This window comes from Enoplosus armatus, chromosome 17 (genome assembly GCF_043641665.1).
Source record: "Enoplosus armatus isolate fEnoArm2 chromosome 17, fEnoArm2.hap1, whole genome shotgun sequence".
In the NCBI taxonomy this organism is placed as follows: domain Eukaryota; kingdom Metazoa; phylum Chordata; class Actinopteri; order Centrarchiformes; family Enoplosidae; genus Enoplosus; species Enoplosus armatus.
In genome coordinates this window covers 14,070,365-14,096,301 of record NC_092196.1, presented here as the reverse complement: position 1 = coordinate 14,096,301, position 25,937 = coordinate 14,070,365, and the positions used below count along the sequence as shown (strand labels likewise).

At 42.1% G+C, this 25,937-nt stretch overlaps 5 protein-coding genes across 5 annotated transcripts; 3 read left to right on the top strand and 2 right to left on the bottom strand.

The window, feature by feature from the left end:
• The first annotated feature begins 572 nt into the window (after positions 1-572).
• Positions 573-8,066, top strand: LOC139299998 (oocyte zinc finger protein XlCOF20-like). The gene is made up of 6 exons (XM_070922963.1): positions 573-657; positions 775-853; positions 944-1,046; positions 1,202-1,807; positions 6,790-7,004; positions 8,016-8,066. The coding sequence occupies exons 4-6, from the start codon at positions 1,243-1,245 to the stop codon at positions 8,064-8,066; spliced, it is 831 nt and encodes a 276-aa protein (XP_070779064.1). The 5' UTR covers positions 573-657; positions 775-853; positions 944-1,046; positions 1,202-1,242.
• A 735-nt stretch (positions 8,067-8,801) lies between these two features.
• On the bottom strand, positions 8,802-10,659 carry LOC139299997 (uncharacterized). The gene is made up of 5 exons (XM_070922962.1): positions 10,383-10,659; positions 10,163-10,281; positions 9,465-9,570; positions 9,106-9,393; positions 8,802-8,812 (listed from the first exon to the last, which is right to left on the bottom strand). The coding sequence occupies exons 1-5, from the start codon at positions 10,657-10,659 to the stop codon at positions 8,802-8,804; spliced, it is 801 nt and encodes a 266-aa protein (XP_070779063.1).
• A 341-nt stretch (positions 10,660-11,000) lies between these two features.
• vac14 (vac14 homolog (S. cerevisiae)) lies at positions 11,001-14,155 on the top strand. Its single transcript, XM_070923018.1, has one exon. It carries the CDS (start codon positions 11,001-11,003, stop codon positions 13,371-13,373), a length of 2,373 nt encoding a protein of 790 aa, XP_070779119.1. The 3' UTR covers positions 13,374-14,155.
• Positions 14,156-17,344: 3,189 nt separating this feature from the next.
• On the top strand, positions 17,345-19,800 carry trim35-13 (tripartite motif containing 35-13). Its single transcript, XM_070923146.1, has 6 exons — positions 17,345-17,746; positions 18,424-18,519; positions 18,615-18,845; positions 18,928-18,950; positions 19,055-19,173; positions 19,262-19,800. The coding sequence occupies exons 1-6, from the start codon at positions 17,345-17,347 to the stop codon at positions 19,798-19,800; spliced, it is 1,410 nt and encodes a 469-aa protein (XP_070779247.1).
• A 242-nt stretch (positions 19,801-20,042) lies between these two features.
• On the bottom strand, positions 20,043-25,516 carry slc27a1a (solute carrier family 27 member 1a). The gene is made up of 13 exons (XM_070922673.1): positions 25,412-25,516; positions 24,991-25,158; positions 24,497-24,891; positions 23,743-23,910; positions 23,059-23,128; positions 22,868-22,959; positions 22,669-22,778; positions 22,348-22,557; positions 22,141-22,267; positions 21,895-22,032; positions 21,468-21,632; positions 21,191-21,337; positions 20,043-21,085 (listed from the first exon to the last, which is right to left on the bottom strand). The coding sequence occupies exons 2-13, from the start codon at positions 25,155-25,157 to the stop codon at positions 20,928-20,930; spliced, it is 1,947 nt and encodes a 648-aa protein (XP_070778774.1). The 5' UTR covers position 25,158; positions 25,412-25,516; the 3' UTR covers positions 20,043-20,927.
• Positions 25,517-25,937: the final 421 nt, after the last annotated feature.

Below are 25,937 nucleotides of genomic sequence, written 5' to 3'. Positions count from 1 at the left end.
ACTAAGTAGTTACAACATGAAAAGGACTAACAAGTTGAAAACATGCAATTAACAAAACACCTCAGATGATTTTGCAACATTTCACACAACATTGATATGTGCTGAAGTCAATAGAGGAAGTTGCGGGAAAATTACAGATCGATACTTTAATAATGAGTGTGGGTTTAATACGTCCTCCCAACCGGTAGATGGCAACACTGTGTCCAATTCAACCACTTGAGTTTTGAAGAGACACTCACGCGTATCATGTGAGCATGCACACACATCTCTTCTCGTGTATTACGTTGTAACTACATTTTACAGTGAACAGTGAGACCCCTCGATTGCAACAACTCGTCTGCGTGCATCCAGAAACCTTAAAACCATGTCGACAGTCTTCTCTTTCCAGACGCAGCTCGTCAACATCATGGACGCGCTATCCAAAACAGCTGTAATGGAAATAAGCAAACTCGTCGAGATCGAGTCGAAGATGCTGAAAATAGAGATTACTCGAGGGCGGAACGAAATCGCCTCGCTTACAGAGAAACTGCAGCTGATGGAGAAGCTGCTTTATATTGCACAGGGAGGCAGACAGGACGCAGCAGCATGCTCAGTGGTGAGGGATGGTTCAGAAGACGGAACATTAGAGCCTGACAGGACAAGACCTGCCATAAAAAGGTAGGCTTGTTGATTCCTGTGTGTACCCTGTAGGTAGATAGTGTGTCTGTGTTGTGCTGGCACCATAAATACGTCAATACAGCCTGGTGTATTAAATCTAAGTTCATTGCATCCTAGTGAGAGCCCATGGGAATGCATAACTTCGTCCAGTGAGAGGAGCAGTTTGCATCAAGGTGAAGAGCATGCGGCAGCTGAAGTGAGTCCTCAAATGATCATGTTATGTCACTATATAGTACTGTGTTCTTTATTTGTAACAAGTGCAATACATATAATGTTTTATCATTAGCTCCCAAATCCACCTAAAGACCAGCCAGAACTGATAGTGGTAAAGGAAGAGCCATCAGAGTTTGACAATGGAGACACTGAACTAGACAGGACAAGTGAAAACAGTGAGTACTAAATGAAAGTTTGGTTGCACAGCAATGTTTGAATTGTATGTACAAATTCTGACTGCGGACAATACTTTTTTTGTATCATAAAATGGACCTTGAGTCAGGGTTATCGAGGTCAAAAATGTTTTAACATGCTCATATGCTGTCAACAGGGAGGGAAGTGGTCACAGACACCCAGAGGAGTCCAGAAGTGATGCAGCGTCCCAAACCCGTCACAGGCCGTCAGCAGCCTCTGTTTCCTAACAGCTTTGTGACTCTGAGCACCCAGTCGTCTCTCGCTGGACCAGGGAGGAGGGAAACACAGTGGAATCCACAGCTTACACCTGCACACTCTAATCTAGAGGCTGGGAAAAGCTTGGCTCAAAATGTCGCCTCCCAAAGCTTAAGTGTGCTCAGGAATATGAAGCTTCACAACTTGAGGAACTCGGCTGCTAAGAGGTTCGGCTGCTTGCAGTGCGGAAAGAGCTTCAGATGTTTTAGCCAGCTTGAAATACACCAGAGAAGTCACACAGGAGAGAAACCGTTCAGGTGCACACTGTGTGGAAAGAGATACGCACAAAAGGGGCATCTGTATACACACCAGCGCACACACACTGGGGAGAAGCCATACCGCTGTCCTATTTGTGGAAAGGGCTTCATTCAGAAATGCACTCTTGATATGCATCAGCGCACACACACCGGAGAAAAACCTTTTGTTTGTATCAAATGTGGCAAGGGTTTTACAAAGAACTGTAATCTGAAAAAACACCTCGCAGTACATCTAGATCCTAGTTTGAACATGTATGGTAGTGAATCCAGTGCGCCAACATTTAGTGGGACATTCATAAACGGAACCACTTAAATCAGCCAGTCAAATGTAAATTCTCCTGCTGTTAGATTGAAATATTTTGTGCATAATAAAGTTATCTTTGCTCCAGATTAGAGTGTATTGCCTGCTTATACTATCCAAACGTTCCGATGGGATGAAAATATACATCAAATATGTGTGTTATCTGCTGCTTACCCTTCATATATCTTAAGTTTCAATCCCCTTCCAAACTGTCTAAGCTTGATATTCAGTAACAAAGCTGAAGATAGGTAAAAATAAACATAGAGCTATTTTGCACATACAAGTAGGTGAAAAAATGTGTATATAAAAATATATATAAAAAGCAATGTATACGTAAGAGTCAAGTATTTCTCATATTGACATAAATAACAGTTATGCTGATATTACTTGTGAGTTACCAACTATTTTAATGTAGTGTTGTAGTTCCTCCCTGTGACCGCTGGAGGGCAGTGAACATTCATGTTTGTAATTACACTCAGATCAACTGTCAGTTCCACCTAACGTCAAGGTACAAACAGTAACATACTGACATTTCCGATAAAACCTTTAAAAGTAAAACAAACAAAAGACACTGGTGATGCTGTGTGTAACTTCACAAGGGTAAATGTAATTTCAGGGCTGTGTCAAAAAAGTGTCTAATATTACTAAAGATACAATAGTACTGACATGACTATAAATACCCTTGTTCATACTAGTTTAGGGATAAGAGTGACAAAGCTCCAAGCTGTCTGAAGAGATAAAAGATAAATGGGGAGAACAAATGTGAATGAAGGCCATGAAAGTTTATCATCTTCTTAACAGGCCTGTAGAATGTGTTATACCTGGTCGAGTTCAAAATGTTAAAGGGGTGATATATATTAGTCCTAAATGAAAGTGCCATTGCAAAGTATTAAAGGAAGCTGAGATTGAGTCTGGTGGGTTTAAAGAGTCTGGCGCAGCTGCTTTGCTAACATTCAAAATAGAAACAATGTCACCAAGAGTAAATCTGGGATGCACAAGCTTTCAAGTGAGAGAATACATATGCCCTCCACTGCTTTGTTACAAGTGTGAGTGCTTTGGGCATGTAGCTTTACTTCAATATGAACAGCACTTTTGTCAACTTGTTTTAAAACGTGCTATATGAATAAATTTGATTTGATTTGATTTTGATTTAATCCCTGCTTGCAAATTAGCATCTGGGATTTGGAAGAGGTTATGGAACAAATAGAGACACCAGTCATTTGTGTAGGTGACTGTAATGCTCACAACCCCCTTTTTGGGCAGCAGTATAAAAGATAATAATGGGAACACTGTGGAGGAATTTATGGATAGCTATGGTTTACTATGTTTGAACGATGACAGACCAACTAGGTTTAATATTAGAACATGTGCAGTTTCATGTATAGATTTAGCTTTAGCACAGAGTGAATTGGCAAGGTTTGGAGAATGTGACTTCATAGACAGGTACACAATGGGCAGTGATCACTTTCCAGTACTTTTCAGATCTGGGAAAACCTTGTTAACTGAAGAGCAAAAAAGATACTTCTCTGATATTTGTGATAAAGAGAGTGTAAATGGGGACGGAACAATAGATGAATGAAGTAACAGCTTATGAGCAATGGTCTTAAGTGTACCGTGATGGAATAAAGCATGTGATAAAGCAGTCAGAGGAACCGTACATACACAGCACTGAGAAAGTGGCCAACAGAGAACAAAGGAATATGATATAGAAGGTTGAGAGCTAAGGTTAGGAAAGTGATTAAATCTGCAACAAAGAGTGCTGGAGAAGATATTGAGGAAAACTAGGCGTGGAGACATCATTTGGAGAAATATGAGCAGCAGTTCACCGCATGTCAGAGTTTTGTGATTTGTGATTTGCAGAAAACAAAATTGTGTGAAAGGTAAATGAAGATAACGCTGATGCTATTAATCCGTATTTCTCATTGGAATAATTGCACTGAGCTATAAAAAAAAGGGGGACAGCTCCTGGAAAGGATGGTATTAGCTATAAGTTCTTGAAGAGATTAGATGATTCAGTGTTACATGAAATACTGGCTCTCATAAATACTAAATTGAAAGAGGGAAGTCTTCCTGGAAGAAAGCAGCAGTGGTCCAAATTTTAAAACCGGGTAAAGATGCCTGGCAGGCAAGGTCATACAGGCCTGTTGCACTGACATGGAAAGAATGATCACTGAGGAACTTTGGATTCTGTGCTTTCCCTGGACTCTGAGAAAAAGAAAGCCATAATAAATAAGAGGGAGTAGTGGCGGTGCTTGTTGATATTGAGAGGGCATATGACATGCTATGGAATAAGGGCCAGTTATAAATGAAGCTGTAATACGGGGGCTTATGCGTAACTGGATTCAAGACTTTGAAGAACAGGATAATAGGTTATGGGGCTTACTCTGATGTATTCCATGGTATTGACAATGGAACACCCCATGGAAGTGTAAAGAGCCCGGTACTATTTAAAGTTAAGATAAACAATATCTTTTAAGACATTGGGGCTGGTTTTGGTCTCTGCCTGTTTGCTGATCTGGAAAAGAGGGAGAAATATTAAACATACAACTGAGCAAATGCAGGAAAATATGTCATATTTGGTAATAAGAAAACTGAATGTCAGGGTTTATTTATACATGGACAGGCAGGCAATTGAGACTGTAAAAGAAGTCAAGCACTTGATGAAAGACTAGCATGGAAAAAACACATAGTGTGTGAAAAGGTGATAAATGTAATGAGTACATGGGGTGCTGGCCAGGATACACAATGAATTATTTACAGAGCAATGATAAGATCAAGATTAGATAATGGTTGTTTATGGAACAGCAGCCAAATGTAAACAGATCCAGACAAACTGGAAAATCAGGATTTGCCTTACATTGCAAACATGGAAATTATAAAATACAAACAAGGGTTTCAGTCTTTACAGCAGAACTAATAGCTGTGGGTTGAGGAGATGAAGGTGAGGCGGGCAGTCATAAGTTGCGATTCGGCTTCAATTCTGATGACAATAAAGCAAGTTAAGGGCCCAGTCAGACTGGAGACTCCGTTTCTTTTTCTGCCAGCCCATGTTGGGGAAGAAAAGGCAGCAGATATGACAGCTAAAAAGGCACTGAAGAGAGACATACTCTTTGGGACATCAGAGTATAAATCTATTATCAAGAAAAACACAACAGTTGTGTTGTGTGGCAGAAAGAGTGGGAAAAAATACAAAATATTAGGCCTACAACACCTAGGCCTACTCACTGAATGCAACTGTTACATGGAACAAAGAGGAAGGCTGCATGCTGCATTATCACGCATGGGCACAAAGAAGAGTCTGTTTGATCCCAACGAGAACCAGTCAAAGAGTGAAAGAAGTCCTTGAAAACTGCAACCTACTCACGAACTGTGGGAGGCAGCAACGTGCCGCAAAGCAGGTAGTCTGCCGGAAATGAAGAAGAAGAAGTAGAAGGTGCTGCGGGACGTTGCCGTTTTCCCACAATCCTTTGCAGCACAGCGATACCACATATTTGATTACAGAGAAACGTTGCTACGCTGGGAATATTGCCAAAATTTCGAAATATTCAGCCTCCCTGTCGAGATGATGTGCGACACCACAAACCGAAGTTTTCGGACGCAGTTAGCCGCTGTCCTGGACAAGCTAACGAAGGCGGCTTTGGTTGAAATATGCAACCTGGCTGATGAATGCTCCTCCGTCCTTCACACGGAGATATCCCTGCACAAGACGGAGAACGAGGCGCTGAAGAAGAGGTGTTACTCACTGGAGGTCCAGCTGAGAGCTGCTAGGGAGGCACAGACCTACCCTTCGCACGTCAACAATGTCAGCCGCCGGCACCTTGCAGGTCAGGATGGTCAGAAATCGGGACAGACAGGGAGGGGGTGTTACCCAGCACATGCTAGCGTTAACTGTTAATATTTGTCAGTGTTATAGCAGGATCGTTAGCTTTAGTGTACAGCCTCAACTCAGTTATGTCCATTGACCATTGTCAGCACTTCACATTCAGTCTAAACATTAATTCTGTTGTAGGTTTTAATTGATTTTGGTGTATATTTCCATTATGATTACCATCTAGAGGAGGTCACAATTTCATATCTGCTTCTTCTTCCAGAACAGCAGCAGCTTGCTCCAGCCATTGATGGGGTTTTTGGAAAGGACTGGTGCATGGATCTGTGGAGAGAAGAGAAAGTCCCCTCTCAAAGGAAAGAGACAGCGGAGCCGGCTGCTATGACAATCATGGGGACGCAGGTCGGTGAATCGCTTACCAGCTGGTTTTGTTTTTTCCCATGCAATAATTTCCTTTGTGAGCTGAGATGACTGAATGGCCATTGTGTTCAAAGCTGTTTGTCACATGTTGTCACATGTCTTGTTGGCAGGAAATGGACTTAATGGAGAGAGACCCTGATCTCATCTTTGTCAAGGAGGAGACATATGATGATCATCCCATTAGTCTGCAGATGAGGCTCACCGATAACCGAAAAAGTAAGTTTGTATAAGAAAAAAACCCCATACCAAATCATTCTAATCTTGATCCTGATTTCTGTGATTTAACTGCGTTTATTCTCATTTGACAGTTGTTGGAATATTTGAGGAGGACAGCATGCTTCATAGATCTGTTGATGAGCTGCAGCTTCACTCAGGGGAATTAAACAACTTCTCCATGACGGCTGACAGTCAAACACAACAACGCACACAGCCGACAATTATGGACAAGTTGATAGATGATGCAACAATGAGCACCCTGATTGACAACACAAATCCTCTTTCAGCAACCGCCGAATACTCGGAGTACACGAACAGTATCCACGTGAATGCAACCAAAGAACCCACCATTCAGCCAAAATCTGTGAAGCCACCAAAACAATTTGAGTGCTTATTCTGTGGGAAAATATTCAACTACTTGAGCAGTTTAAAAGTCCACATCAGGCGACACTCTGGTGAGAAGCCGTTCAGCTGCTCAGTTTGCGGGAAGCGGTTTGCTCAGAAAACGTACCTGAAACTGCACCAGCGCGTGCACTCGGGGGAGAAGCCTTACAGCTGTCCAGACTGTGGCAAAAGTTTTTCCCAGAAAAGCTCTCTAAACATCCATCTTAGAACACACACTGGTGAAAAGCCTTATAGCTGTGTGGATTGTGGGAAATGTTACGCATACAAGTATGGTTTAAATCACCACCAGTGTTTCAATTGACTGATCAAACCACATGGTTATTGGTAAGAAGTCTAACTCTGATCAGAACTGCAACTTCTACTAAAGTGCTCCCTTTGTTGCTCAAAGTGGCTCAACATGTGCCAAAATGTCTATATGTGAAACTCAAATGTGGATGAAAAATGTAGATTTGAAATACTATCATCTATATTAAAGAAAAGCACATTCACACACAACAGTGCTGCTGTAAAATCTTAGGTTGTTTGGTGGGTTTTTAGCTTTAATGCTAACAGAGATGCTGTACGAGGGTACAGAGAATATCTGTCCTTTCTAGTGTACAATTTGGTTTATTTGATTGGTTAGGGGGTTCATTGAAATGTTTGATGCCCTCAACAAACCTTTAAAGTTAGTTTCACAATACTTTCATTTTATTCATTGCATGTTGTCATATGGTTGATGTTAAATGTTATACATACCTCAGTGTCGTATTTCAGACCACAAATGGCTTGTGTCAAATAATGCCAAAACAATTACTTAGGACTTTTTAGTGCTCCAGTGTTTGCACACATGTAGCAGAAACCTTCAAAACTACCTCTTCACAACAATGTAGAAGTAAAACAACTCGCTGTTTGCTTCATTGCCCAAGCCTCACCACTGCTTCGCATTTCCCATATGTCATACCTCATTTTGTGGCATTAAGCTGGACAGAAAATGGGTAGGCCTATCTCTTTCAAATCTCTTCTTTCAAATGAGTTCAAGGAATTGTTCAGGTCTAACCGCCATTACTGTTCTAAAATGTAATTGTATGACTGGTTATAGAAGACAAATTGTGTTGTCAGTGTGCAGTCAAGCCAAACTCTATTGTTGTTTTCTAAATGTTAACCATTTCTGTTCAAGAAACCACTTTTTTTTTTTTTTTTATTCTGTACTGAACTGTCATCACACCTGAACAGAGCAATTATCTGTACTAAGCACTTATTTTGCCTGTAATGAGATGATTCCCCTGAACAGATCACACTGACTGAATTATCCCTGTCAAAGACAGAAATCTTGTGCTCTTGATTTTTCCCCGTTCACTCATGCCTGCATGCCCCTTACAAAGCCCTATCAGATGTGCATTGTTGAGATTGTCAAAATTGATTATTATTTAAAGTGACTCTTCAAGTTCAAGGCAACTTGAGTTTAGATTAGACAAAATGTAATTCATACATTAGAAGGAGAGTTCTAACAAATAAAATTTTAATCAACAAGTGAACATTCATGACTGTTTTATTGTAACGACAGAAACAACTAAAACACTGAAGTGCTAATTGCTTAAATAAAAATAAATAACAGGAAATTATGCTCCACACTCGTGATTTGTAAGCACTATACAACAGACTACAAGTCATTCCAAACATGACATTAACTGCCCTCACACTAATGTGAGAAGTAGTACATAATGCATTCAGATAACATTGCCACTGATCTTGCTCCACAATCAGTCACTGACAGGTTTCAGCCATTAAGTTTTTAAGATGTCTCATAGCTATGGGATTTTCTCCCACAACCTCGCGATTTCTGTGCGCCATTAAATGATGATTGAGGTTGACCTTTTGCGTGAATGTCTTCCCACATTTAACACAGCAGAACGGTCTCTCTCCAGTGTGGATACGTAGGTGACATTTCAGGTTGCCTTTCTGGGTGAACCCTTTTCCACATAAGCTGCACCTGTAGGGTTTCTCTCCTGTGTGGACAACGTAGTGAATCCTCAGAGCTGATGGGTTTGCAAAGCTCTTCCCGCACAACTCGCATGACTTACTGACTCTCTGAGAGGGAACTGGAGGCACGCAGGTGTGCAAATTTAACTTGTACCTGTGAGGGAAATGCTGCTTACAAATGTTGCAAAAGTTTGACTTGTGTGACTTCATGTGGTGTGTTAGCGTGCCCTTGTGGAAGAATGCCCTGCTACATATTTGACAAGTGTATTTGCCTTTGTTTGGATCTCTGCCGGTTTCTACATGAAGCACATTCAAGTCATCATGTGAATCTTTATCCAGAGCTGTGCTGTTTTCATAGTTGTTTGCAGGTAATGTTTGCTGCTGGTTGTGGCTGGGCCCACCTGCAGCATTCATTGGTGGCTCCTGCTGACTTTCTTCAACAAACTGCACATCATCATCATCATCATCATCATCATCATCATCCTCCTCCTCTTCAATTGGAATGATATGAGTGCTGAAGGCCTCCTCTGTGTCATTGATGGACATCAGCTGCACGGATGGTTCTTCAATATCACCTGCAGACACAACCTGTTCTCTGTCCTGATCAAATGACAGGCTGCAAGTGCTGACATCAGCCGAGTAACCGACTGGCAGTGGCTCTGATTCCTCAGCCATGCTTTCTTCATGTTCTGTTACATAAAAATACAAAGTCAAACACTCAAAGAGCATCTAAAGCTGCTAAATCTGCAGTGGCTCCTACCTTCTGAGACGTGTGTCTCCTGCTGGCAGCTGCTGGCAGCATCCTCCACACAATCCTCCTCTTTGATCTCAGTCACAGTAATTTGGTCAGACAGCGTCGCCACAGACTGCAAAATATAAAGTCCAAATGTTAAACTATAGTTCAAAAGAGCAACATTTTCTGTGACAGGCAATTCTTCACCAGACTAGAGCTGAAATGATTAGTCGAGTAATAATTCAACAGATTAATTGTTTAAATCAATAATCAAGGAAAAATTAAACCTTCTCTGGTTCCAGCTTCTGAAATGTGGTGATTTTCTGCTTCTCTCTTCATAACAGCTTTGCAATTATATATCTGTTTTGTACAGGTGGTTGAACAAAACCCGCAATTTGAAAACATGTTATTTTGGGCTCTGAGAAATTGTGTTTTATTCAACTATTTGACATTTTATAGACAAAAGGATTTTTAGAATGCATATCAATATTCCATTATTATTCCAATGTGTACTGTATTTATATCCTAAACAACATGGTTCAGACATGTATCAGGGCATCTATACACTCCCTTCCCCAAAAACTGTTGCTTTTCAATTTGCATATGCAGAGTTTTGCATTGCGATATTAAGAACATGGATATTTGTGCATTTGACGCCTATAAACACTGTGTTTATTGCTCAAGGCCATAAAGATATCAAACATCTCTGTAAACCTTCCTCTTACTTTCTCAGAGGACTTTGGTGAGTCTGTGACTCTCTCCAGACTGTATGGGTCTCTGTCTTTCCACAGATTCATACACCAATCTTTTCCAAAGATCCCCTCTATGGTGGGAGGCCCAGACACTGAGGAAAAGTCAAACAACAAAAGTAAACAGGGAAAACACACCAGTAAACACATAAGCAATGCTGATGCTATGCGCTGTGAACTGTGAAACTGAAAGTACCATCAGCGTCCCCGTCTCTGTAGCGGACAGTTTGTACACCTACGCTGCGAAAACTTTTACACAACTTGGGGGCGTCGCTTCTCACTATCGTCAGCTCGCACTCCAGAGTGTTGACTTTCTCTGCCAGGGCGGAATTGGCAACCAGAAGCCGAGACAACTCCAACCGGAGCTCAGCCGAGTCTTCATCCACCAGTCTGCAGACCTGGCTCAGGGCAGACCTGGCCATCGCCTCCATGATGGAGGAGAGCTGTGAGTGAAAAGAGAGACAGTTCGCCATCGCTGATGCAGGCTGTAACAACCCTCCTCACCAGCTGAAGAGACAGTATGAATAAAATCCAAGACGCGAAACTGTCAGTTAGTTTAAACAATGAAAACATGCAGTAGCTTTATAAGTAGCTAATTTGAGCTAATGGTATTCACAAAGCGGGACCTAAATAAATGTAGCAACCGTGACGTATTTCCGGCGGATGTAACCGGTCAGCTGCTTTGTATTATAAAGCTTCCTGGTTTGCGAGCGAAACCATTTTTCTCTAATAAATGATCATAAATGCAGACTGCTTTCTCTCGTATCGACGTATATTCCAGTAGACAGTATCCGGTACAGCCGCAGCTACGAACATGAACACGGAGAAGGACTTTTCGCCTCTGACGCCCAACATTGTCAGGGCTCTGAATGATAAACTGTACGAGAAGAGGAAAGTCGCAGCTCTGGAAATTGAGAAACTGGTGCGGGAGTTTGTGGCTCAGAACAACTCTACGCAAATCAGGCATGTGATCCAGATCCTGGCCTCGGAGTTTGCGCTTTCCCAGCATCCCCACAGCCGGAAGGGGGGTCTCATAGGACTGGCAGCTTGCTCCATCGCCCTCGGCAAGGACTCAGGTCTATATCTGAAGGAGCTTATTGAGCCAGTACTCACATGTTTTAATGATTCAGACAGCCGTTTGCGCTACTATGCCTGTGAGGCCCTCTATAATATAGTCAAGGTGGCCAGGGGAGCAGTGCTGCCTCACTTCAACCTGCTCTTTGATGGTCTCAGCAAGCTTGCAGCAGATCCAGACCCCAATGTGAAAAGTGGATCTGAACTCCTGGACAGACTGCTGAAAGACATTGTGACAGAAAGTAACAAGTTTGACTTAGTGGCGTTTGTCCCCCTACTCAGAGAGAGGATCTACTCCAATAATCAATATGCTCGGCAGTTCATCATTTCCTGGATTCATGTTCTGGAGTCTGTGCCAGACATCAACCTGTTAGACTACCTCCCAGAGATCCTGGATGGGCTCTTCCAGATCCTGGGAGACAACAGCAAGGAGATCCGTAGGACATGTGAGGTGGTGCTGGGAGAGTTTTTGAAGGAAATTAAGAAGACACCCTCCAGCGTGAAATTTGCAGAGATGGCAAACATCCTGGTCATCCACTGCCAGGTTGCAGATGAAACAAAAGTCACAAACGACCTCATCCAGCTGACGGCTATGACATGGATGAGAGAGTTTATCCAGCTTGCAGGCAGAGTGATGCTCCCCTACTCCTCTGGCATCCTAACTGCAGTGCTGCCTTGCCTTTCCTACGATGACAGAAAGAAGAATACTAAAGAAGCAGCCAGTGCCTGTAATCACAGTCTGATGAAGCTGGTGACTCCTGAGGATGATGAGGATGAGGATGAGGAGAGAAGTGGAAGTACAGGGTCGCCGTCCAGGGAAGACGGCCAGCCTAAGACGGAGGCAGACAGCAATGATATGCTGAATGCATCACAAGAATCTGTTGGTTTCAGTAATATCAGCTTCTTCACTCCAGCGAGTGCTGACCGGCCTCAGGTGACTCTGGACCTAGATGGTATTGTTCAGGTGTTGGACCGGCACCTCCACGACTCCTCCACTGGCATGATGACCCGCATAGCTGTGCTAAAGTGGCTCTACCACCTCTACATCAAGACACCACGCAAGATGTTCCGCCACACAGACAGCCTATTTCCCATGCTGCTGAAAACACTGTCTGATGAGTCTGATGAGGTGATACTGAAAGATCTGGAGGTGTTAGCTGAGATAGCATCATCCCCTGCTGGCCAAACAGACCAAGTCGGCTCCTGTGACAGCACTGACAACAAACTGGAGCTCAAAGTCCCTGAGAGTGCCAAGCCAGGACAGCAGCCCAGCACAGGCTCCAAAGCAGTGGACTCTTCCCCCTCCACTCCCAGTATGAACTCCTATTTTTACAAATTCATGATCAACTTGCTGAAACGCTTCAGTCTGGAGAGGAAGCTTCTGGAGAACAGAGGAGCTTTCATCATCAGGCAGCTCTGTCTGTTGCTTCATGCAGAGAACATCTTCCACTCCATGGCTGATATCTTGCTGAAGGAGGAGGACCTCAAATTTGCCTCCACCATGGTGCAGACGCTCAACACCATCCTGCTCACCTCGGCTGAGCTCTTCCAGTTACGCAACCAGCTGAAAGACCTGCGCTCTCAGGAGAGCTGTGCTTTGTTTTGCTGCCTGTATCGTTCCTGGTGCCACAACCCTGTGGCCACTGTGTCGCTCTGTTTCCTCACACAGAACTACAAACATGCCTATGATCTCATCCAAAAGTTTGGAGATCTGGAGGTGACTGTAGACTTCCTGATGGAGGTGGACAAACTGGTACAGCTCATTGAAAGCCCCATTTTCACCTACCTGCGCCTGCAGCTCCTAGATGTGGAGAACAATCCTTACCTGATAAAGGCACTGTACGGCCTGCTGATGCTGCTGCCACAGAGCCAGGCCTTCCAGCTGCTCTCGCACCGCTTGCGGTGTGTCCCCAATCCAGAGCTCATGAGGACTGTGGATGAGTCCAAGTATATGGACTCTAAACAGCAGGTGGTCTCCAAACGAGCCTCTCACACTCAGATGGATTACAATGAGCTGCTCCAGCATTTTGACCGCGTTCAGAGCAAACACCTGGAGGTGCGACACCAACGCTCTGGACGTGCCTCTGACCACCCTGACAGGAAGCTGATGTGAAGTCACTGAGCCATAGTGATCTATGGCCCCTGAGGACAGTGAGAGGAGGTGAAAGAAAAATGTTAGGGACAAGAACAATAAATATATGTATATATATATAGTTGTACTGGAAAAGATTATTAAGATGCTACTGAAGCCAAAAAGTATTATGTAAGTTTGTTTAAAAACTGTCTTACATTTCTTTGCAAATAATGAGGAGAATGTTATGTAACATAAGACACAAACATTTAATACACTTCAGACTATACACAGACAGAAGAATAGTTACTACTTTCTGTGAAGAATGTACATAAAATCTCATAAATCATAAATTGTGGTGGTGATAATATGGCCATATCCTGAGTTTCCATCATGCCCTGTCAGCAGCTGAGATTTCCTCCAGCTAAATTAAATGTTCACTGTGCTCCAAGTGAATCTGACATGCATTTCAGTGTTAAACAGCACTTCTGTCATTTAATGTCCATGTGAGCCACAGTATTTTCATGGTGCATCCTGTTGAGCAGTATGAATAGAGTCTAGGGTTGCCTTAATCTCTTGTCAGCCAGAAAATAAATCTTGTGTAGAGTATTGACCCAGCTCAACTGAGATTTTAAACTTTGGAAGCCATGGATGACTGAACTAAAAATAAATTCTGGGTAGGCCTATGTTGTTTCACCTCTTGCCATTTCTTTTTTAATTCCATTTTCTTCTTATATATTCTGTGTGTTTCTCTCTCTTCAGTGTGTTTGTCTTGCATTCTTAAAATGATTCGCACTGTTGGTGTTAATATGTGAAAATCAATAAAGTGGACCATGTGATTAAAAACATGCTTTTTGCCATATCCATATATTAAACAAAACCAATGTCATTAGAAATACTGGTGTGAATGTGAGGGGAGGAGAAGAAAGCAGACACATTAGTGCCACTACTAGTGACCTATTCTCTCTTACATCCTGCATAACCTTCAGCCTTTTGAAAATGATCTAGTCGATATTTTACTCTGGATTTATTATGATGAGGCTCATTATGCATCAAGCTCCAAATGTCCATTATTAAATTAACTTTACTTCTTTAAATTGTGTAAATGTATTCTGCCTATAGGTTTCTATTGTGATCATGAGCTTGTAATACAGACAGGACTCTATTGAAGCACATGAATTGTAGCAATGAATAGCATTTAAAAGGATGTCCTCTAGATTTTTTATTGAGTAGTAAAAATGATTTTCCTTTTATCTGTTTAAATGCTTCTTAAGACCAAATGTTAATGTACCGATAATTACATACATATATGTAAATAAAAAGCAATTGTATTTTAGACTTATTATTTTTACTTAATGAGAAGCCCCAAAAATTGCATTTACAATAACTGAAAACTGCACTTTAGTTATTTAAGGACAAAGAGGCATAACAATATTTTAACAACATTTAAATCTCTTTCCACCATACTTAAGTGAATATTTTCACTGAAATCTTTTATTAGCTTCGAAACTGAGCTGGAAACCTGTCTAATGGACACATTATTTATGGTGCAACTAGAGGAGCTGGCTCTCTCGTCTCTCCCCTGCTGCAGGACTGTACACAGTTAATTGTACATACTGTACATGCAGAGTGAATATAGGTATCACTGCCTGGTAGAGACCCATCAGTGCTGCATTGCATTTCACAGATGGAGGTTGACATCTCATGTCTGGGTGTGGACGAGTCGTGCTGCACTGTGTGTGGGGACATCTTCCTGACTCCAGTTGTCCTCTGCTGCATCCATTGTGATCTAAGCTTTTGTAACTCCTGTTTGGAGCAGTTCTGGATACAACATCATACTAAAGAGTGTCCTCTCTGCTTTAAAGAGAGCCTTGGACTTCCACTTAGATCATGGAGTGAGATTGTTTCTCCTCTGTGTAGCTGATCTGGAGCCTGTCTGCTCAGTGTGCCACATATCAGGCCTGCATATGAATCACAGAGTGTATCCCATAAAGGAGGCATTCAAGGATTGTAAGGTAAGCTGAATAAAAAATAAATATTTGTATTAAAAAGTGTAAAAGAGCATAAAATTGATAATATGTAACCCCACAGAAGTATCAGATATCAGGTATCACATATGGATACAGGGGACATGCTTGATGTATCTATAGGTCAATCGTGTAGGTTATACTTAGACATGAAGAATAACCTTTAGAGTAGACAATGATTATTCCCAGCCATTAAAAAGAAACACACTGAAAATTTAAACCTGTACAATCTTGCAATGAAAAACGTGTCATAGAAAACTTCACCAGTACTCCCTGCTCCTCCCCATGGACTAGGCTACTAGTAGGGTAGGCACTGTTGTCAAATGACTGTTAAGAGAGTGTCTGCCTCTGAATGAGATACTTGCACACACACACATGCAGATGTGTGTGTAAACATGTAAACCCACATAGCAAAGCAATCCATCTGTCTTTTCTCAATTAATTTCATTTCAACCAGAAACTATTTTCAGTTTAATAAACTGTGGTTCAACAAATTAGGAATTTTAATGTTAAAACAACTGAAACATTTTACCAAATTAAGACAGTTATTACATTTGGTTTAATTCTACTTTAACTAGAACAGCTTTTCAACCATAACTTTAAATTACATTATAGCAAATAAAAGAAAGGCATATTAAAAGGAATATCTGTTATCAGTCCAGTGACCACATGCAGAGACACTACTAATCTGGCATGGCTGTAGTGTGTATATGTGTGTGTGGGGTCTGTTGACTGTTACTATCAATGGCTCTGAACTGCTGCCCTGGCACTGGCATGGAGACAAATCAAATTTTCACTTTGGCATCCAACAACACAGTCACTTATTTGGTCAGGGATTGCTCACAGAATGCATTCAAGACCAAATTACTCTTATTGGACTCTTCAGCTGTAATTTCTGTAATGGTGAAGTAGTTATAATTATACCTGACTTTATTATTCTAAAACGTATCTTAATCTAAATGAATGTCAATATACAGGACAAAGCTTAGCTAATGTACGGAACCATTCACTATAATCTCAATTGCTACATATATAGTATACACTCTAATAATCGCCTACCTGCATGGTTTAAAGCTGGCTGTGAATCCTAACATAGCCTGTGTGAGACGTAAAGGCTACAATACAGTGTATTATACACAAGAGTTGAAGCAGCACTGGGCTACATAGTGTTTTCTAATGGAAGGATTGTATTCACTCTCTATCTACACACTCTTGCCCTATTTTTGGCACAGCATTGATTCTAGTAAACTCACTCCCACAACAAAATACTGGATTACAGTACAAACAAGATCAGCTTACTGTGAAATACTTCTGAAGATGACAATGCTACTGTGTGCACTCCCCACAACTTATACTAAACTAAAAATGATCTGTCACCTTGCCTCGGTCCTCAGATGGGGGATTTGACTCTATGATGTTTTAAAAATAACCATGTGTCAATTATCAAAACGTTGTTGCCCAAAGCTAAACTTGACTGTGGAAAAAAACTGTTCCAATGGTCAGCAGGAGGATATTTCTTTACCCACATAACTTACTTCTGTCTATTTATATCCTCACCCTGAGTCTTATTTTGGACATTGTTTCTCCGTAACTCTTTCATTACACTGTGACAGGTTGTTTCAACAGACCTCTGAAATAACTAACATAGAGGTGATAATAACATGACTGCAATGAAAAGACCATATTGAGTGCAAATGTCCCATAATCGCCATACTCTCTTCTGCCATGTGTTATTCAGGCTACCATTTGCTACACATCTACACAGATACAGATCTCTGAAATGTAAAGTCAATTTGTTTTATTCTGAGGTGTGGTGTTTATTTGAGAACGCGCAATGTGCATGCTCAACGCAACACAGTGCAACACGGGATATGCCTTTGGGAGCTGAGGTATTAACACTTATTTCTGAGGTTAAGATGAGGTAGCCTCGAGAGACATGGGAGGGGCATCAGATCCTGCCTTGTCACCAAAGCCCTGTGAAGAAGAATGGCCACCAGACGTGCTCATCTTGAGGATGACCTTTCCTGTCCAATTTGTGGACATATTCTCAGTCAGCCAGTGGTGCTCACTTGCAGACACAGATTCTGTAAAGCCTGTCTAAAAGACAGCTGGGAGACACAAGGCAACGGGGATTCACATTACTGCCCTCTGTGCTGGCGCCGTTCCTCCATGGATCAAATGGTGGTGAGCACTGTGCTGGAGAAGTCCTGTGAATCCTTCAAGCTGGACAGAAGCAAGAATGACCCAGAGGCTTGTAAGGAGCATGGAGAAAAGCTCACGCTGTTTTGCTTGGAAGACTTGGAGCCAATCTGTGGTGTGTGTGGGAAAGCAGTTGCACACACTGGGCACAGACTCTACCCCATTGGGGAAGGTGCTCATGACTGTAAGGTAGGCAAGTTAAAGTGATCATAATTGATTAGCTTTTTGCTAATTTACAAAAGAAACCTCAAAGGCTATCCATTATTTCATGAAAAGAAGTGGTACCGTGTTTCTGGACATTATTTTAATTTACAGCTTGTCAGCTTTTTGAAAGCATATTGTTTATTGTGTTTTTCACTGGTTTTGATTTTTATTTCATCACCTTTGTGCTTCTCCAAGCTTGAAATGCTGATATATGTGAAGGTGTTTGGCAGAGTTCATTAACAATCTAATAATAGATTCATATTTTTGGTTTGCCGTTGCCGCCGGGGTCCCGAGAGGCTTGAAACTTGACTCCCACAAGGTCTCTGTGACGCTACATTAATTCTACTTCTGCCCTCCTCTGCCTTCTCTCGAGAACGGGAAACCCTGAGTACTAATGTGAAATTAATCTATTGGTTGCCATGTTGTGTCCCGGTCTTGATTCTATGTGGCATGAGGTCAGTTTTGCTTGTTTTATCAGGGCATTTGATCCTTTCCCATAGATTTGTCGCTTTAATTTGATGCTGCCTTTGTGCAGCATTTACAGTGAATGCTGTCAAAGAAGAGTATGTGGCAGCTGAAAGCCCCATGTTGTGCTGACAGCTTGGCCACCAGCCAGACTGACCCTGTGTTTAAGTGTTGATGCCCTGTCACTGACTTTATAGGAGGAACTGAAGAGTGCACTGCTGCCTTTGAAAGAGAAGTTGCAGCTGTACAAGAAGGCAAAAATGGCCTGTGAGGAAATGGCAGAACATGTCATGGTACTGTCAGTTCCTTCATCATCATGTTACCTTGAACATACTAGAGAGCAAAGGTGTAGAGGCAATGATTACCCATCAACTGTGTCTCTTTCCAGAGCCAAGCTGAACATACGGAAACACATATCAAAGAGGAATTTGAAGCCCTTCACCATTTCCTGAAAGAGCAGGAGGCTATCAGACTCTCTGCTTTGAAGGCTGATGAGGATCAGAAGAATCAGATGATTAACCAGAGGATTGAGGAGATGAGCAATGAAATTACGTCTCTGGCCAACACCATCAGATTAGTGGAACAGGACATGCAATCTCAAGATATCCCATTTCTTAAGGTAGATAAGACCGTTGCTTCAGACAATTCGAATGACAAATCATGCACTTGGTGAAAGTTATTCTCTTCAATTTTGTTTTCAGAATTACAAGGAAACAGTAAGGAGGTAAGTGTTATTGGCACATCTAGGATCCAGTTAAGCTTATTTTCAGGATAATATAGCTCTACAGACACAATTTTCAACAACTAACTGAAGTTAGTTTTTTTCAGAACCTGGCGACCTTCCCTTGACCCACAGATGATTTCTGGTGCTCTGATTGATGTGGCCAAGCACTTGGGCTCTCTAAAATACAAAGTATGGGAGAAGATGAAGAGTATAGTCAAATATAGTGAGTTCCTCAAAAAGTAACTTGTCACATTTTATTGATCAGCTCTTTTCCTGCCACGAGTAACTTCTGCCTCTTCTTTTCTCTCAAGATCCTGTGATTCTGGATCCCAACACAGCAGCTAGCTGTTTCATCCTTTCTGAGGATCTCACGGTTGTGCAGAACTGTACCCAGATTTTCAAGCTGCCGGACAACCCAGAACGCTTTGACATCAGTGCTGAGATGCTGGCTGCGGAGGGCTATTCCTCTGGACGCCACAGCTGGGATGTGGAGGTGAAAGACAACACCTACTGGGTGGTGGGAGTGGCCAGCGAGTCCATCAATAGGAAGGGCAAGCATGTGCTGACACCAGCAGAGGGATTCTGGACTATAAGGTTTCGCAATGGAGAGCATAAGGCCTGCACAGCACCATGGGAGCCGCTGAACATGACTAAGAAGCCAGAAGCTATTAGAATAGTTTTAGACATGGACCGAGGCAAGGTGACGTTTTACGACCCCGGAGAGAGAACACCTCTCTACACCTTCACTGAAGTCGTCACACCCAGAGCCTTCCCCTACTTTTGCACTGCCTGCAAAGAGCATCCACTGAAAATCCTGCCCTTAAGGACATCCTTGTCAATAGACCACTAATTCACATTGGAGAAATATTGCCAAACATTGTTAGTATAAAAATCCAATGAAAGAAATGAAGGGCTGTTCAAGCTTGCAAAGGTGTGATCATTTTTTTTTCTTTTGGAAGAGATGACTGTTGACAGCACTACATGGTCAAGAAAGCAAAAAAAAAAAAAATTCACCTCTAAAATGTCTTATGAATTACATGAAACAAACACAGACATGTTTTAAAATATTTAATTTGAGTTACAACAAAAAAACTGTAATCTGGGAGATCTGAAATTGTAAATAGCTTCACAATCTTTAACACCTATATATTACTATACTGATAAGATTTGTTACATGAAATGTACAGTCACTATGTGTGACTCAGTCTTGCATAACACAAAATCATGATTGTGATTTTCACAATCTTTTGAGCTCCTTTCCAAGAAAAGCATACATATTATTTTTAAAACAGATCGGAATTTTCATATAAGGCACATACAGTAACAACTTTGTGTATTTGCAAACCCGTGCCACTGTTGTTCAGAGGTTCCAAATGACAAGTGAGATTAGTTTTCCATTGCATTAAAAAAAGACTCTATGTTAGTGTTTGATCTAGTAGCCACATGTACTGCATGCTGAAGTCTGGTCTTTCAGCCTCATACAAACACACAGCAGTAACTCCATAGCTTCACACAGTATTGCTTAAAACTACACAGACTTATTCTGGCAGCTTGTTCCATAAATGGGTATATACCCTGTAACAAAGTTTGACATGATACTCCCCCTTGCTGTCCAAACCACATTACTGTAACATGTATCTTATTTCTAATGGGTTGTGGGAGATACCCACTCTATGTGCGGTGATGCTCAACGGCTTTCTGAGGTGTTCATTTAATAATTAAAAAGAAGTTATTAAAGGTAATAAATGCCCTCACATTATGTCCTGGTATGTTACTCCTACAGTGTTAAAACATCATCTGTAACAATGCTCTGCCTATGTAAGTAGTCCTCTCAACTCTGTTCCCTGAATGGTTAAAATCCAGGCAGGTGGTGCACCAAGACTGACTGATCTCGAAACCAGCGTATGAATACGCTATCCTCCCTCTACAGCATCTGTTTAACTGAGGCACCATGACTGCTCTGCTATGGCCTCCATGTCATAGAGACATTCTTCCCTCTGCTATAGCATTGTATAGCTCCTCGTCTACAACCTCATAACGTGCAGCTCTAGTGTTCAAAAAGTAGATCTGGTCAGCGGTGAGACGTGGGTCATATCCCTCCCTCTGCAGCCTGGTTTTCTGTATTTTAAATGTACCTACGCAGGAATGTGGAGATACATAAAATAGATGATTTACTGACATGAAATCATCAGTGATGTTAACATTTTTATAAACTCAGGAGGGATATTATAACAGTTTACCTGTGGTGTCTACATGTGGGGAGATTCGCAGGAACACGGGGCGAGCATATGGAGGAAGAGCTCGCTGGACTTCCTGCAGGAAACCGTTGCAGTCAAAAGTCCCTGTACTGTCTGCAATGGCAGCCATTCCTGCCTTACCTTCCACACCTGGCATGACACACGGAGATAAATGCTTGTCAAGTAGTGAGTGCAGTCAAAAGCAATATGCATCAAAGAGAAATAATGTGATGTCCTAATGTGATGCTGAAAGCAGTAAGTATACAAAGTTAACCATCACCTGTCACTGCCACACCATACACAGCCACATCAGTCTGGCCCAGAAGACTGCTGAGTATGCCCTCCACCTCGGTGGTGGAGACATTTTCTCCCCTCCAGCGGAATGTGTCTCCACCACGGTCACGGAAATACATGTAGCCCAGGTCATCCATCACCAGCACGTCACCTAGGGTAGACATACGGAAAGCAAAATAATTGCCAACCTTAGGTCAAAAACTCAAAAACTCTAGTCAAAGTATGGCTAAACAATCACAAAAGATACCCCTACCGAGCACTGACAAAGGATGCTTGGAAATCCATTACCTTTATTTCTCAGGGTTTCAACTTTCAAGTTTTAGGAGCTATAAATACCTTGAACTCTTAAAAGACTCATTGCACATTTTTAAAATGAGTATGTATGTATTTTGAGAAAAAAAAGGATTGGTAACCTGATATATATGCAGAATCATTTTTCTTAAAGACATTGTGAGCTATCTTCTTCCTTGTAGCATCCTGGTTAGCATAGCCATCAAAACGCCGTAATGGGTCCTGCTGGTTGATACGACCCACCAGAAGCCCTGGCTCCCCTGTAAAACACGGACAAGTCTAATGGAGTGCTTTCAGAAGATCAACATAATTAACAATCACATACTACATGTGGCAGAATTCATTTTTGTAGCATTAGTAATATTTACCAGGGCCGCAAGGCACACAGAGGCCCTGGCTGTTGCGAACCAGCTCCATGCTGTCCTCGTCCACCCTCACCAGACGGATTGGGTATACGTTGGGAAGAATGCGACTGTTGAATCCACAGGCTCCAACCTGGCAGGAAAAAATAAGTTAAAATCTAATCCAATTCACATTTTATTGGTGAAGACACAAGTAACACTGTGATTACTAACCTTGCCATCCATGTTGGCAATGCTGCAGTTGCACTCAGTTGCTCCATAGAATTCGCCAATCTGCGCCACCCCAAAACGTTCTGTGAAGGCCTCCCACACACTGGGGCGCAACCCGTTTCCCACTGCTAGCCTGACTTTGTGGCCTTTTTCTGATGGCCGTACTGGCTGAGAGAGGAGGTAGCGGCAGATTTCCCCGATGTACTGCACCACCTTTGACGGGAGAGCAGTCTTGTTATTGTGGCAGCACAAAATTAATGTTTTATAGTTATTGATTTCATTAAATATGGCACTTCTCAATATTTTCAAAGCATAAGCTCTTACGGTGCAGTTGTACTTAATGCAATCTTCCCAGAAGCGGCTGGCAGAGAATTTCTTCTTCACTACCACAGTGAGGCCATGGATCAGACACTGACCAACTCCCATGATATTACCTGGCAAGAGGAGAAAGCTAACACTTTGGTTATGCAAACCTAAAGCAGAAAACTGTATTTATTAAGAGCCGGAGGCTACCATTGCATACCTGCCGAGTGATAGAGAGGCAGACAGTCATAGATGATGTCATCACGGCGCATGCGAAAGGCAAAATACCCAAAAGCAGCGATTCTGTAGTAACTGTCGTGGGAACACAGGAGAGATTCTCAGACATCTATCATTAGCTGTGCAGCAATTTTAACAACTCTGGAGAGTGATGCTTTTTTGTGAGTAACATACCGACTGTGTACCACAATGGCAGCCTTGGGCAGTCCTGTGGTGCCGGAGGTGTAAATATAAAATAGACGGTCTGCAGAAGAGAGTACAATAGAGCATTAAAATTACACCCAGTTAAGATCCATACAGTTGTAGGTGTTTTCACATGTCCATTTCAGTGACTGCTTGAGTACCATACCAATACCAAGAATTACAAAACAGAAAATACCAGTCACTGTTTTCATTCCGCCTCATGTTTTGTAAGTTATATCTTGGACTCACACCTTTAATGCTGACATATATGTTCATTCATCCAAGACAGACTCACGTGCGTGGGGATATGATTTGTTATTCACATAGTACACATCTCAAGTCATTCATACCTACTCCAGACAGCTGTCCAGAGAAAAACGTCAATTTCTGTCTCAGATTCAAAATGACTCATAACTCTCAAAGTTCCTCACAGCCAAGTATTCACCTCATCACGCCTACGTTACATAATTACTGGGAAGCAATTTCAGTTTAAAACTAGACAGCAGGGTGAGAAACATTAATTACAGCAGGACATTCATTTTACGAATTCAGTAAAAAAAGGTCATCAGCCAAACGCAATGTAAGGAAAGGGTATTTAAAAGGAAATTACTAATGAACATACAGATTAAGTCTTAAATATAGTCAGTTGACTTCAGTGATAGATAAGGTACTCACCGTTCATGCCTTTGGGGGGAACACAAGGTGAAGGGGGATGTCTAGATGCACTGGCTAAAATTGGGTCCAGAGGTTGAGCACCCAGACAAGCCAGAAGTTCTGCACTGAGATCTCCAGTACAGAGCCGTACCATGGACTGGCTGAAGGAGGAACTGACCTCCAACATGGCTGAGATTCAGTAAGAAGAACAAGAGCAAGATGGAAAGAGATGACACCAGTCATGTCTAATTACAATAATATAAAACTGACAAATGAAAACATCACAGACTGGTGTAACCACAAAAAGACAAAAGCAGAACAAATCAAATAATAATCAAATAATGATTAAATGATCAAATATTCAGTAAACATAGTAAAGTCACACACGTATGATATTACAGAAACCACAGAGACAAAGGAGTGAAGTGTTTGTATTGTAACAGAAAACAAAGAGCATCAAATGTTAACTAACTTCAAGAAGAAATAGCGTAGAAGGAGTTTTACTGGCAATGTGATCAGCGACAGCATGGTCTAACCACCTGACATGTTGGAGGCAGTCATTATATTCTGCACACAAAATTACTATTAAAGTGTGACGCCACAGGGTGAAATATTGACCCCCTCACATGATGTTACACACTCAATGTTAGTTAAACATGAAATTTGCTGCTGAGGTTTTTCAGGACCTCTGCTTGCAATGACAACGTAATCACAATTCAAACCTAAATGCTAGTTTCTTGATCAGCTTTTCCTACCATTTTTAACACTTTCTTACCATTAGCAAGCTCAGCTCCGAACACAATAGCCCGTGACCCTGACACCCCGACACAGTGCAGGAGGGAATCGTGGCGGAGGTTGAAGTTGATGAGTGCAGCTTCCACCCCAACCTTTGCAAGGCCCAGCCAAAGCGCCACCTGTAACGGCCTGCTTTCCATGAAGAGGGCCACCACATCCCCTGAGACCCATCCCTGACCTCTAGCCCAGTGGGCCACTGCATTAGACAGCTCGTCCAGCTGTGTGAAGGTCCATGTTTCCCCTGTGGCCTCATAGATCAGTGCTGGTTTATTTGGGTGGAGTTTTACTGTCTGTGCGAATATGGAAGGAATGTTACTTCCATTGCGCATGAAGCGCCATAAAGCCAGCTTCACTCTCAACAGCACATACAGGCCACTGGTGAGGGTCAGAGGAGGAAGACAAGGAGAAATGAGGTAAGTAATGATGTAGAACCACAAGCATGATCAGAACTATGTTTGGACATATTTAACTTACTTGAGGTCTCTCTTGGCGGTGCGTGCTGCGATGTAGAAGTATTTCCAGCTTCTTGTGCCCAGATACACCCCAAGGCCTGCTACCAAACTCCAGGACCAGGACACCCCGCAGAGACGCAATAGTCCAATGGACCCCAGAGAGGCTGACACACTCGCCGCATTGTGCATTCTTGTCAAGGAAGGAGGAAAGGGAGAAAGACAGGCTTTTAGGACAGAATCAGCATAATTTGAAGCCTTACATGGGTTTCACTCAGGAAGTTGAACTACTGTAGTACAGACTGGTAACCACAAGCAGCCTACATAAAATAAACTTTTTTTGGGAAATAGGTAAAACAAACACTTACGTGACATATGTCAATCAGCATACGAACAGACATCACTCCAGACGCAAAATCTACATACAAGTACTGCAAACAACTTACCTACGAGTCAATGGACTGAAGCGATGTCACCTTTCACCCGATAACCCCGCTGGTCGGCACAACTTATAACTTAGTTACTTTCGCGGACACTTTCGATTATTCAAATCTTCCTCCGGATGTTGAGAGCGTCGAGAAAATGTACAATATCGCGTTTTTAAGGAAACCAGTAGTTTGTCAGTGTTACAAACTACACACAGTGTTACAGTTCAATGCTCGTCAGCGCGGTTGTTGTTAAGTAGGCTAGTAAACATTCAAACGATATTTGGAAATACGTCAAACGTACGTGAGCGAGTCCTGTAGGTTGGCAACTACGTGGAGTGGTCATAATTTGTGGCCGACATTCAAAAGCGACCGAAATGGGAATGAGAAAAGTGAAATGTGGATGAATCAGGCTATTTTCTGTACTCCATATTGAATAGGGTCATTGCCAAAGAAGCACCGCCCACACCGGGTGTGAGCCTTCCTCAGCAGCTCAGCCATTTGTTAAACTCGGCGCTTGTCAAGCTTTTCTCAAATTTTATTGGAC